Source organism: Dunckerocampus dactyliophorus, chromosome 14 (assembly GCF_027744805.1).
Source record: "Dunckerocampus dactyliophorus isolate RoL2022-P2 chromosome 14, RoL_Ddac_1.1, whole genome shotgun sequence".
NCBI lineage: Eukaryota > Metazoa > Chordata > Actinopteri > Syngnathiformes > Syngnathidae > Dunckerocampus > Dunckerocampus dactyliophorus.
Window position 1 is genome coordinate 14,594,912 of NC_072832.1, and position 13,730 is coordinate 14,608,641.

The 13,730-nt window shown below is 37.4% G+C and overlaps 1 protein-coding gene across 13 annotated transcripts in view; it reads left to right on the plus strand.

The window, feature by feature from the left end:
- The window catches only part of eys (eyes shut homolog), a 259,527-nt gene that overhangs the window by 74,262 nt on the left and 171,535 nt on the right, over positions 1-13,730 (plus strand). For 10 of the 13 annotated variants that reach the window (XM_054798574.1, XM_054798573.1, XM_054798572.1 and 7 more), the window contains 6 exons: positions 1,723-1,836; positions 2,288-2,521; positions 4,236-4,358; positions 4,450-4,563; positions 9,040-9,153; positions 12,333-12,446. In XM_054798574.1, coding sequence (XP_054654549.1) covers positions 1,723-1,836; positions 2,288-2,521; positions 4,236-4,358; positions 4,450-4,563; positions 9,040-9,153; positions 12,333-12,446 — 813 coding nt within the window. The remainder of the gene's footprint in view (positions 1-1,722; positions 1,837-2,287; positions 2,522-4,235; positions 4,359-4,449; positions 4,564-9,039; positions 9,154-12,332; positions 12,447-13,730) is intronic. The other 3 variants (XM_054798578.1, XM_054798582.1, XM_054798580.1) reach the window with 2 other exon arrangements.

The following is a 13,730-nucleotide window of genomic DNA, read 5'->3' on the forward strand; positions in this document are numbered from 1 at the left end:
CAAATCTTAACAATCTCACCATAAAAATGTGTATTTTTAACACACAGCTTGGTCCGCCTCCTCCAAAGCCACTTGCAAGCTTGACATTGATGTCCTCTTCTGATTTAAGATAAACATTTGTCATAAAGTGACTGCTTAAATAATTAGGTCAGGTACAGCACCTTGAACCTCCCTTTCTTTCTTGACAAAATCCAGTTTTAAGCCCTAAATATGCCTCACACGCCTATTAAACACATTTAAAGTATAAAATGTACAGGTACTCATCACTTATGAATAATGATGGAAGATGAACAGATGGAATCTCATTGACAGTGTCGCCAGTCACAAGCAGTTCAAGCACCACCAAGGAAAGTGTCAACTCACTTGACAAAAAAACATTATCAATGAAGCATACAGACATGTAAAAATTGTGGTCTGGTAAATGTATGCTGCACATTTTACCTGTATTATTGGATATTTATAAATTAGTACTGACCTTTTGGTGAATGAGATGTGCTTTCTGCAGAAAAAAGGCCTATTTTCAGCAAAAAAAAAAACCTTTATAAACTACATTTTTGTCCAAAAATCTGAATGTTGAATCGCAAATGTGCCATGATTCGTTGTGTATCTAGTCTGCTTCAAAATTCAGGAGAAACTGAGGAGTTTTAAGGGCAAAAATAACATTTTTAGCAGTATTTTTTTGGTGCATGGCTTTTCATGGGATATCTGAAAAAACTGCTTGTGAAAACATGTTGATCAGCACTAACAAGGCAGTTTTATTTTTATTTATATCCCACAGCCCATTAAAGCAGATGAAAACTAGGCCAAATAAGTAGTGTTTATTTGTGGCTGTGAGAGGACACTCACTGTGCTAAATATGAAATAAATATGATGGAAGAAAACCTCTGTTATGTACATAACCCACATACTATTTACATGCTATTTCTGATTTACATGCTATTTTATGTTACTGATGATGTTATCTGGGTGGTCAAATCATGTAGGCTCTTTCTTTGTTTGCATTCAGATAGATAGTGATCAGCAATTTTTGAGGTTTTGCAGTTGTTTGTTTTTTTTAGTGCGTTTCACACTCATCATGATTGGTTTTGCTTAAAATTAACTCTGGTGTGCCAAACAAGCGGAGTGAGACTGCTTGAGAGATAGGTCTCAGTTCACTTGCAAGTAAACTCTGGTGTGTTTTGGGTCAGTGCTAAATCCTGGGTTTTATTTGGAAGTTTAAAGATGCTTTTATTTTGAGGGGATTTTTACCATGGTTACACAAAATGTTGCACTCTATAAATACTATAATGTTATATATACCACATCCAAGGTGCAAGTGGATAAATTCTAATTGTAGTCAGTCTGGAACGAACGAACTCTTTACCTTCGGAATCAAAGACGAGAAAAATGATAGTTGGCCATTCATCCTGACTACTGTAAAAGTTTTTTGTCAATTTGTCATCAATGGTTACACAAAATGTTGCACACTATAAATAGGACACTACCCACCCAAGACCTCTCCAAACACGTGACCTATACAGGAGTTCGGTGCACGGTTCAGCCAGCCAGCATTAATGGTAGCGGAATAAGATCTAATAATAAAGAATGAAAAATGAGGAATAGTAGTATGGGCTGCTGCGTTTTTGCTTGCAGGCCCATAACAATGCTATTATTGGCCTTTGACTTTTTGGACGGTGCTGTTACATTGTCAGTAAGATTAATAAAAAAAACTTTGCTTTTCAGGTAAAAATTGCTCAACTGCTCTCTCAGCATGTATCGCTGACGTCGACATCTGCAAAAATGGAGGAACCTGTTTCCACAACTTAGCTGGAGAGATGCAGTGCATTTGCCCAATAGGTATTTATTAAAATGGTGTATTTGTTGCATGCAAGGGTACCTTATTTTTAAAGCTTTTTTTGTAATATGAACTCTACTTTTGTGTTTTCGTCATTCACTCTAGAAGAAATGCTAAGCTTTTCTATCTGACAACCACAACCACGTTTCTTTACATTTCCTAACATCTGTTTGTTTTGTTGTTGTATAGAAAACCACATTAGTTTCTTATAACTGGGGGTTGAGTTGAGGAAGACAGTATTTTTCCTGCAGGTTGTGCACCGCTGCTTGAATCACTTCTTCGCCCAGGTTGTGGTTAGATAAAATATGTAAATCTGTCGGGAGGTAAAAGCCAGGCAATGAAATCCCAATCCATGATGCGTGCCAGACATGGGGAAGTCAGGTGCATGCTGCTGGTGATTCAGCGCTGCGCATCCATCATTTCTTTGATCCTATTTCTTCTTTCTCTTTCCAGGATACCATGGCAGTGACTGCTCCTCATCTGTAACCCAATGTGTGTCCAATCCCTGTAACCCAGAGGGGACCGTCCGATGTGAAGGTCTTGCAAATACTTACACATGTGTTTGTCAACATGGGTACACCGGACCACGCTGTGAAACTGCTATAAACCACTGTGTTGATGGCCTGTGTCAACACGGATCAACGTGCGTGGGTCTTTGGAGAGGCTTCAAGTGTGATTGTTTACCAGGTAGCTGTAGCATCCAGCAGGCACTTGGTTCCAATTGAGGCTTCACTGCAATGAATTGTGATCATAGCAGAAACACTCCAACGTTGATTATTTCACTTCTTTACTGGGAGTCTAATCTCGGCAGTCTTAAGCAACAACATGAAACACATCTATGAAATGGCAGAGCTTGGTTCATCGACGTGTGAGCTGAATTTCAACTCATTATAAAGCTGAGATGGATCCATGATATCTCTTCAAATCGACTTGTGTAAAAAAACATGGCAATCTCAACACTCAATGTCAGTGACATGTAAGATGACATTTCTCATGCTACAGTTCTAGTAGGTGATTTTACAAAGAAATACCATAATTGCAAAATGAATGATCAATTAATACATTTTTATTTTCTTAGATGTTATTGATTGTTCTGAACTCCTGTTTAAATGTCATAGTTTTTATGTTGTTTGTAAAGGCTATTGCTTCTCTTTAGCCTTTTTTTCTTGGTTCTTTGGACCGTGTCGCTATTGGAGATTTAGTCACACAATTTCAAAGGTTTTCAAATTGTATTAAAAAATAAGAGGCATATATTTGGTGACAGTGCGGGATTTTATCGTCAATAAGGAAGATTGTGGAAAGAGCCCAAAATGAAAGTATCCATGTAAAAGTCCATGTAGCAGTTGCTGCGCCCCTCTAGCGAGTGAAACATAAGCTTGTGTGCCTGGAAAGTGAACAATAAGTTTGTGTGAGAGACTGGCTTGAACAGGTTCTAACTATGCTGGTAGCATGTCTGTTACTGTACTTCTGCTCTCAGTAATTTCCCATGGGTTATGTGTTTGTGTTGTGCAACTCTAGTTGTCAAGAAGGCCTTCTACAAGTATGAGAAACTATCAGACTGAAAATGCACTGAGTTAATAGACTGAATCTAAAGGTGTAGTAATAATAATAATAATATCGAAATTGTTGGTGTTGAAATTCCCAAAGGTGACATCATTTAGTCTTTTTAGACCATGAAGCAGGTGGGAATGAATTTGCTGGTTGCAGCCAAGTAGTGCACGCTATTTTGTCTCAGTTATTTCAAGGGGATTAATTGATCTACTTTTTATGCCCACTGCTACCCTTAATAATACCCTTAATAAAAGAAAAAAATACTCCTCATTGCAATGATTCCAAAGTTTTAATACTTATCTGTTTCGTTCATGCATGACGTGTTAAATATGTTGAACTTAAATGTTGTTGTAGTTGATGATTTTTAATGACTATTTTGTTGAGCTAAAATGTTTAAAATAAATATAGCACTTTTCTATAACTTGCATTGCATATTGCAGTATTTGTCTTATTTTCACAAACAGTGTTCATTCGTGAAATGCATTCAGTGGCATCACTGTAAAAGAAGTATAGTGTGTTCATTCCTTATAAGACATTAATTTGAGAGAAGAGCGGTTTATCGGATATCGATAAAGCCAATATTGAGCATTTTTCGTTAGTGACCAATAAAGAGTCATCAAACAACTGTCAGTAATAATATCCTTTTTTATTGCAATCTACCAGTTGTAATTTCACTGATATTGAAAACAAAGTTAAATAATTTTTTTCATAAATAAGTTTTCCAAAAATTTTCCATTTTCCAAAAATGGAACGTCTTACATTTGGGTAATATACAGTAGTACTTTGCTTAGTCTGAGTTAGCATACAGTCCTCTCTAATGGTTTCCACCGATGTTGTCCTGTCTCTGCAGGCTCAACTGGTCGTTTTTGTGAGCAAAACATCAACGACTGCGAGGGAAATCCGTGTGGTGCCCTGAGTGTTTGTGAAAACACCCTCAGTGGCTACATTTGCTTCTGTGCGCCTGGATTTATTGGTATATGTTATTCGTTGCCAGTTCATGTAGCATGTCTGTACTCACTTACTACAGCAATCTGTCCTCATTGTCCTCCATTCATGCTTTATAGGTGATAACTGTGAGACGGAAGTCAACGAATGCCTCAGCCAGCCTTGTAGGAATGGTGGCTCCTGCGTGGATGATCTCAGTTCATTTCGTTGCTTGTGCCCTGTTGGATTCACAGGTATTTTATACATGCCTATATATATATATATATATATATATATATATATATATATATATGTATATATATATATATATATATACACACACACACACACACACACACACACACACACACACACGCCATTGCCAGTGTAAAAGTAAAAGCCGCTACTTTCTTGTCACGCTGTGAACCCTGCGGCTTATACAATGATGGGGATACTTTTGATAGATCGATACTTTATTTATCTCCAAGAGAAATTCACGTTTCCAGCAGCTCTGCAAAAGTGTCCAAGTGATTCGACCGTTTTGTATTATTTGTCTTTGTCACAAACCTTTCCATGTCATGAAATGACGCGAAAACGGGCTAAAATTGACCTCTGATCCTGTTTTATACACAACAGGCACGAAGAAGGTATTCAACACTGTTTCCCCTGTTTATTCAATATGTTTGCAGTATAATTTTACATGGCTATGGCTTCAATCACTGCAGTCTGTGCGTCATGCCCCTTAAAGTAACTGCACCGTCGCTGATCACTGGTACCCCATTCAAGCAAATCACCCATATGTACAAATCTTTTTTTCTCTTTTAAATTTTCTTTGGGTGTGGCTTAAATTCCGGCGCGCTCAATAGTCCGGAAATTACAGTGCTGTAACTTGCTATGGACATATCAATAATGTGGTTAGTTGCAATGAAAATCAGGGCATTGATCCCGCCCACCTACTCTTAAAGGCTCAAAATAAATATTGTCCATGGTTCATTGGATCCTATAAAACACATCATTGGCTATTGTTGGATGCTATCACATCACCTTAATTACTTTATATTCAGATGGCAAAATTAAATGTACTGGATGTCAGAAGGTCACATTTAAATTCTGTCTGGCCTTTTCCTCATAGGAGCCTGGATTTTCTCAAAAATGTCTACATTTTTAGGAACAGAATTTTTGTTTTTCAAGTGCCAACAAGGGTGAATGTCAAGGTGGTTACAAGGTGACTGACATCATGAAAAATATAAAGCCTCACAGTATATATCATAGTAGTCTAGTCATTACTGTAGTATTCAATATACAGTATGCTTGAATAGTTGACCTACGCAAACATCAAAAAAAAGGTTACCTATTAAATCGCCAGTAAATTAACCAGTAAATTTAATTGCCTCCTGATGATGCCAGCGTTGGAAAGTCATGGAGCACTAATTGTCCTTATGGTTTCACATTTCATGCTTTTGAAGTCAAGATCTCCTGCCGGACCAAAATGAGTCGATCAAGCATTTAAATGACTGCGTGCTTCCTGTCGCTAATGGGCCACATAATCTCTTAATGGGATGAAGAAGAGGTCACTTAGTGGGCTTTCGGACAAGAAGTGTTTTGACTTGTAAACTGTGAAGTTATAATTACTTACTAGCTGTTAAAAATAGGACTGCCATAATGTCAGTCGGCTGAAAGTGACTTTAAGAATGTGGCAGGATCGTAACGATAAATTAAAAGGTAGCAATTATATAAATCTATTATGTTGAATATTTACTGGACAAAGAAGACATATAGTTAATCATTGTTTTTATGACCGAAAAAACGAACACAAGTTCAACAGAATATATTTTCTGGAAGACTTTTTAATTCTATTTTATTGCGTGTCAAAATGAATAGTTTGCTCGATCTAATAAAATTGAAAATTAATAGTTACATTGGTCCCATCTGTACTTTGGGAGTGTATTTTTTTTTTTTCAAAAATATTAACACGAAACACATTTTATCGAGAATATTTCTAGTTTTACATGCAGAAATATCAGCAAATACATATAGATTTTAATACATTATGTGGCCGTATTTTATTAAAAAGCACACATATTCCTCTAATGCTCAGAAATACGCAGTGCACCTGAACACCTCATTAGCGATTCCACTGCGCACTGTGCTTATTAGAGGAAGAAAGGACACCGATACGGAGTTGTTAATCATTCTATGTACATTCTATGAAGAAATAAACCACACACGTTATAAAGATGATTACAGGATTCCGTGGCCGGAATCTGTCTACAGTGTCCCAACTCTAGAAGAACCACTATCCTTTCTTCACAGAGATTAGGCTGAAGAAATGGAACACCACTTAATTCTCACAACGTCATCGGCCTTCACCGCTTTTTGGCTGTGACGTAGGCAGATGCGACAATTAAAGTGTGCGCATACATTTCTATTTTACAGCCATCCCTCGTTTGTTGCGGTTAATTGGTCCCAGACCCGACCTCAGTAAGTGACTATCCGTGAAGTAAGATTCAGTATTAATAAATTGAATATTTGCATAGTTATAGCATAGAAAACCTGTTTCTGATTTTCTAAATACAGGTTTTAACATTATTAGAGCCCTGTAGACATGAAATAACACCACTATTATTCTTTGTTTACATCACATTGTACGGGCTCACTGCAGGAACATAACAGCCGCGGCTAGCATAGCAAGCTAGCGAGCTAACTAGGTCGCCTCTCCAATTGACTTATTCTAAACTTAAGAAAGTATTTCAAACCGTGTGGGGAAGGACAAGGAAGCCAAAAACTTACAATTTCCAAACGGAATGAGAGGAGAACCTTATTTTCATTCAATCTCATGCATGGTATGTCTGTCTCAGCCACGGCATGTCTGCTTGGCTCTGCTGGCTCAGTAGCCGGTCTCCATGCAGCGTGAAAGGTAACATAAGGTAGCATAATCTGTCATGTCTCATAACATTATTGATGCCAAGTGACCACAATCCTACATACAACTTGTCTTTCAATATTTTTTCACTAATAATTGGCCATAGTCAACTACGAAACCACGAAACGGAAATCATTTCTTTTTTTAATATTGTTTGATATTTGAACTGCGATATAGCGAGGGATTGTATTTCTTTTTTATATAGCCTAACTCATGAACACCTTTTTTTATATAAAAGGAACACATTTTTACAAACTGTGACATGTATTACCAAACTACATAACTACATAAACATCAACAACATGTATAAATCTAATCAACCATTCTTTTGAGGTTTAAAAACCTCCCTGTTTTGGCTTTGGTCTCCTCCATTGTTATTCTCTCTCTGATTATTTTGAAAGGAAGTCCAGAATGTTATTTTGTTGCAGTTTTCTTTGCCACGCTGGGCTCCTGATCTTCTTAGAGTGCTGTGTGGCGTTGCAGAGGGTTGTTGCAATGTGCTCTTTTGGTGTGCTGACTTCAGTTGGCTCTTGCAGGAATGACAAGATATGCGTCATATGGTTTCAGCGATGGGGAATTACTAATTGATTGTAAATACAATAATGATAGTAATAGTAGTATAATAATTAATGGTGTGTTGGAAATAAATAAGTAATGGTAAAAATATAGGTGTGGAGAACATTGCATTCCAAAAGTTCAATAAACTTTGATAATCTGGAGTGCTGTCCACATATGGCCATTTTGTTTGCATATTTATTTAGTTCACTGACAATTCTTGACCATCATTGCTGTGTTTTGAATACAATAAACATATCTTACCGTGAGAAATGTTGCAAACACTACGATGCAGTGCGTTACATGAGTGATTAGACAGCTAATCTAAAACGTCACAGTACAATTCATTTCACTAAAGTAGCTTATACAACAGCTACATGAGCCAGCTCAGCACGTGCAATTTGAAAATGCAACCTACACTTAACAGGCTACTGTAGTCTCCATCTAATTGTTGTCTAATAATTCATGCAGTAGATTTCTTCTTTAATTTTTTTTTTTTTTTTTTTTTTTCTTTAATTTTTTACATTTACAGTATATGCTGATTTTGGTCTCCGCTCTGCCGTTTTGTCAGCGGGAGTGGCGTATCCAAGGAAATTTCTCTGACGTGTTAGTTAAAAGTGTGGTCCCCGACAATACTTTGTTTCGAGGGCTGTACACCCCGTAGCGCATACCCCTTGATTTGAGAATTGTAATTGCACAAAACCTAGGGGTCAGGGGTAAGATAAGAGGTAAGGGGTGGAAACGAGATTCAGGCATAATCACCAACGCGGTCACTCTTTTCCGTGGACTAGTGTGTTAGGCTCACTGTTTGGCTGTACAAAAACTGAGACGTATTTTTTGCAATATTTTTGTCAAAAACGGACTCTCACGAAAACCGGGGCGTACGAAAAAAAAAAAAACACTGTACACTGTGCTATTATAAATATGTAAATCACTGTTTATTTCAGAAGAGCAGCTTGATTTAATAATTTTCAGATGAGCTTCTGGGCTTAAAGCTTTGTTGTTCAACACAAAATATATCCGCCCAAATTCCTGGCACTTTAACATTCATAATCTATTACCAGGCACCATATAGCTGTGAAGAAGGGATTGTAGGTGCAACCAGCCTTCACATTTAATATTCTATGCAGCATTTCCAGGCTTAACTATGCTTAACGCCAACTTATATTCATCTGAGATGAAGGACAGTGAAAATGAGTATGGATGTTAAAAGAAGGCTCTTTTTTGATTCTCATAAATGTCGTTCTCTCAGGCAGCAACTGTGAAGTCAACGTAGATGACTGTCTGTCGTCTCCTTGCCTGTACAATTCCACATGTGTGGACTTTGCTCATGGCTACAGATGTGTCTGTGCGTCTGGCTTTACAGGTTAGTAAATGTAGGTATGTATACATTGTATTGTGATATGTACATTCAGTCCAGTTAAGTTCAGTTTCTATTCCGAACATGCATACAAAGATACACAGGAACACAACAGTTCCACAATACAGCATGTCTGAAAAGGAGTAGGAAGAAGCCGACCTTATTTAATCAGACCGCTTCTTCATAACACTGCAATCACTACTTTTTTTTCCCTCACTTCCTGTTTTCATTATACACTATTTACCCAGGGTGCTCAAATCAATTGGCTGCAGATCAGTATTGGACGATTTAGGTGAAAAATCACAACATCAGCATGTGCCGATACTTGCTTTTCAACGTTGATCACAAAAGCCGATCACCATTGCAGCCCGCAGCGATCCTTTCATGCAGTGTAGTGTCTTCACTTAACTAATATCTTTGGCAGCGTCACACTCCCATTTTCCCCTACCACAAAGAAATAACAAATCATGTCTGCGGTGTGGAACTTAACTACCAACACATGCCACGGAAACTATACAACAATAAAAAAGCTTTAATACGGAATTTTGAAAAACAAACAATTGACGTAGACTATGGTGATTTTTGGAGGCTCACGGTGTGATCAACAGTCAAGCGGCAGCTAACACAGCCGTGTGGCTAACACTCACGTGTATGTGTGTGACAGTCAGAAGGCTAGGCTAATAACCTGAAAAATCATTGAATTCATCGGACGAATGACCAGCCTTTCTCAGCAGTGGAAGACATCGAGTTCACCAAGTGCTTCCTCACCTACCTGAAAGTCCCAGCAATGTACTCACACATCCAAAATATACTTAAAGACAACGTGTCATCCTCTGGAAGTTTCACCATGCAGTGATATTTTCATAATACATTTTCTAAGCATGTATTGAAAAGTTTTTTCAGAATTTGTGAGGACTGAGGTAGTTTATTGCTGTTCATTGGTTCTAGACCCTACCATGACAAATGACTTTTTCACTTGTTATGCAGTAGGATTCCTTATTTAAAAATTACATACAGTATTTTCATAGTTCGAGCATAAAAAACCTGTTAAGTGAATTTCCGCAATATAGGATTCAATGTTAATAAAATTAATATTTTTGTAGATGGATAATAGAAAACCTGTTTAGGATTTTTTAAGTACAGTTTTCAATATTATTAGAGCCCTGTAGACATGAAACAACACCACTATAGTCACCTTTACACTCCTGTTATTCATTGTTTACACCACATTGCAACTCTTATGGTGCGGGGACACCAGCCGGCCGCTAGTGAGCAAGATAGCAAGCTAACCAGTTAGCTTCAAATTGATTTCTTCTCAATTTGGGAACCAAAAACGTACTACTTCCGCATTGAATGGGACATGTTTCATTGTATTGTGTCCTATGTGCTATGGGTGACTTCATGCAGTGTTAAGGTAATGCAATGTCAGGTAATGTCCCAATGTTTTGTGTCATTACTGCCGCCTAGTGACCAGAATACTATATATCACTTGTATTTCAATATGTTTATATTATATATGTATATATATAAATTATACTTTTATATTAATTATACTTTTATATTAATTTATGGGGAAAAAACACACTATTGGGAGGGACGACTGTACTCAATTTTGCGACATACTGCATATTAATGAATATGTTTTTGCATGCTAAACCCTTGGTCTCAAACTTTATATAAAATGTGAATGTTATCCATTGTTAATTGTGCTTCACTAATTAACACTGTCAGCACTCATAAAACTCTCTTCTTACCATTTCAAGCTCCACATCTAATACTTGCGCACATCTCATTGGTTGTTTTGCTGGCCAATTATTTCCCAACATGTGGTGCTGTGATACCCTCTGCGAGATGACTGAAGAATCACTGCAATGCTTTCTATTGTGAAAAATCAAAGTAACAGTAACTACATTTGAACTCTTTTCCGCTAATAAATCCCACAGAGGAAGATTTGCAGTACATTATGATCAATAAAACCAGCTGTGCTGTTGAATTTAGTAATCAAAGAGAAGCTGTGAATGGTATTTGAAAGAGAACTTCCCATTAAAAAATGTTCAGAAATTATATGTTGCAGTATTTGCCGTTACTTTGGATTTTATTTGCTATTCCATACCCTGCTGTGACACTCAAAGGAACATTCATGGGGTATAAGGTATAATGGAGTACAAATGTATTTCAAACTGCAGTACCCAAACATTACCCTCTGAATAGCAGCATAGCCCCTAATGTTATGTCCACCAAAAAGCTATTGTCATCAAGGTTATGCAAGGATTATTTCCACAAAATTTTGTGAAGGCTTGGGCTATGGGCATGTGCTCCCTGTGCTTGTGTGGGCTTAATGTGGGTATTTTTGTTTCCGTCCCACAGCCCAAAAACATGAATGTTTGGCTAATAGGCAGTGGCAGGTGGTGCATTACAGTATGTACCCGTGCCTTCAGTGGGGACTTAAGCAAGACAGTTCACCTCTTGACACCATCATTATTACATCATAATTATACAAACCATCAAAAATATACTGAAAATGCAATATAACAATGCGTAGCATTACAGAATTAGGGATGAATCCCACTATGACTAAAATAAAAAACCCATAACCCTTTATTTTGGAATATGTCATTTCTAAACAACTCCAAACCTCTACACCGCAATATCGGAGCAGTTCAGAATCAATAGTTATGACAAAAACAAAATGAATACTCACCACTCACTCATCAGCACTGGTCTGGGAGACTTCTGGCCAAACATATATGCTAAATATATACATAGAGTGTGTGTATATATATATATCATGTCTGAATATAATCAATTAAGCATTGTGCTGTCCATGTTACCAATCCAGGGTGTATCCCACATCTCGCCCAAAGTCAGCTGGGATAAGTGAGGTTCTCCGTGACCCCGAACAAGATAAGCAATAGAAAAATAAGCATTGGCCTGAATTGAATGGGACAAACATTTGTCCAATCCCCACCAAGACCTTTTCTTCAAGTGCCTGCTCTTTTACAAGTAGTTTCTGTTCGACCCTTCCCGTATGGATTTGTCAGGCAACGGGATGCGCTTCTATACGTCGCAGCTCATAGCGTACAGGGAATTATTTTGTTGTTAGAATATTGACTAGCTTTAAACCTTAAACTCAGGATGACATTTTTGTGGAAATCTGTTTGTTGCAATCCTTTTTTTTGTCAAAGGTGCCCGGTGTGAACTTCACATTGATGAGTGTGCTTCATCACCCTGCAAGAATGGCGCCACATGCATTGACCAACCTGGTAATTACTTCTGCCAATGTGTGGCTCCATTTAAAGGTAATGAGCACTAAGGGAATGGCAGACAAAAAAGCCAAAGTTAATTAACTTCACATACTATTATTTTCACCTGTCTGAACTCGCTCATCTCGACAAAATGACTACATCTTCATTTGCTACCTGAAGTTAAGGAAGAAATAAAACGTGATTTATGGCTGAGTTATGTTTGCTCATCAACTCAAAGCATAGTTCATGTCACTATATTGTAATATCACTGCTTACTAATGAAAACAATGCTGGTGCTTTGGTCTAATGTATGATGATTTAAGTGTGTCAGGCATTAAACACATCATGACGAGCAATGAGGCGAAACCTTTTACAACAATTTTTCTCACAGAATATGGCATCCAAGTTAATTTTACTGACATAAATACGTTTCGTATTTGTTCATTTGCGTAATTAATTGAATGTATTAGCTTGTCATGCCACTTTTTTAATATTAACCAGCCAATGCGTTTTGGAAAAATAAATAAAGCGATTCAAAAACAGTATAGCTACTTGTTGTTCACCTGTTTATGTCAGGTGTACGTAAAAAAACGACAAAAACCACGTGAAGTCTTTATTTAAACAGTTCAGAAAAAAACACAAAACAATGGTGCATGAAAAAACAGGAACAAAAATAAGCATTGCAAAAAAGGGGAAAATGCAACATACAAAACAACAAGGACACTAGCAAAATTTGGGTGAAGTACGTGGATGAAGTAACGACCAAGGCATGAAACAACACAGTTACCCAACACAGGGGGAAAGGTAATATAGGAGACAAAGACAAATACCATAAGGCTATTTGCCAAGTGGTTGCAGCTGCTGCTCATCACTCCACACCTCTACACTATAATATCATATGGCACAGTTTAGAGTCATATTGTATCTAATAACTTGACAAAAACATAACACTTTTACATCAAATACATCTACTCAACAGAGATGTCAACTTCTCCTCCTCATTCAGCCATTGTGGCCGTAACTTGGCTCGTTGAACATTTTGCTCTGATCAACCAATCAGAGGATGGAAATATGATGAAAGTCGTGATTTCACTGAGGCGAATCGGAAGTCTGACTGGCTAAAAACAAAAACGAAAAAAGTCTCATTGCTAATAATGTTTATGCAACATGGACCAGCACGCCTGATTCTAAAGGCCCTGCGCACATTAGATTGACATGGTACCACATAGAAGCTGAAATTTGGATGGACTAAAAAAAATCTAACACACACATACACTACTAGAAGGAGTGTATGTTAGAGAAATATGCGGCTTAATGAAGATAACAGACTATTGGAAA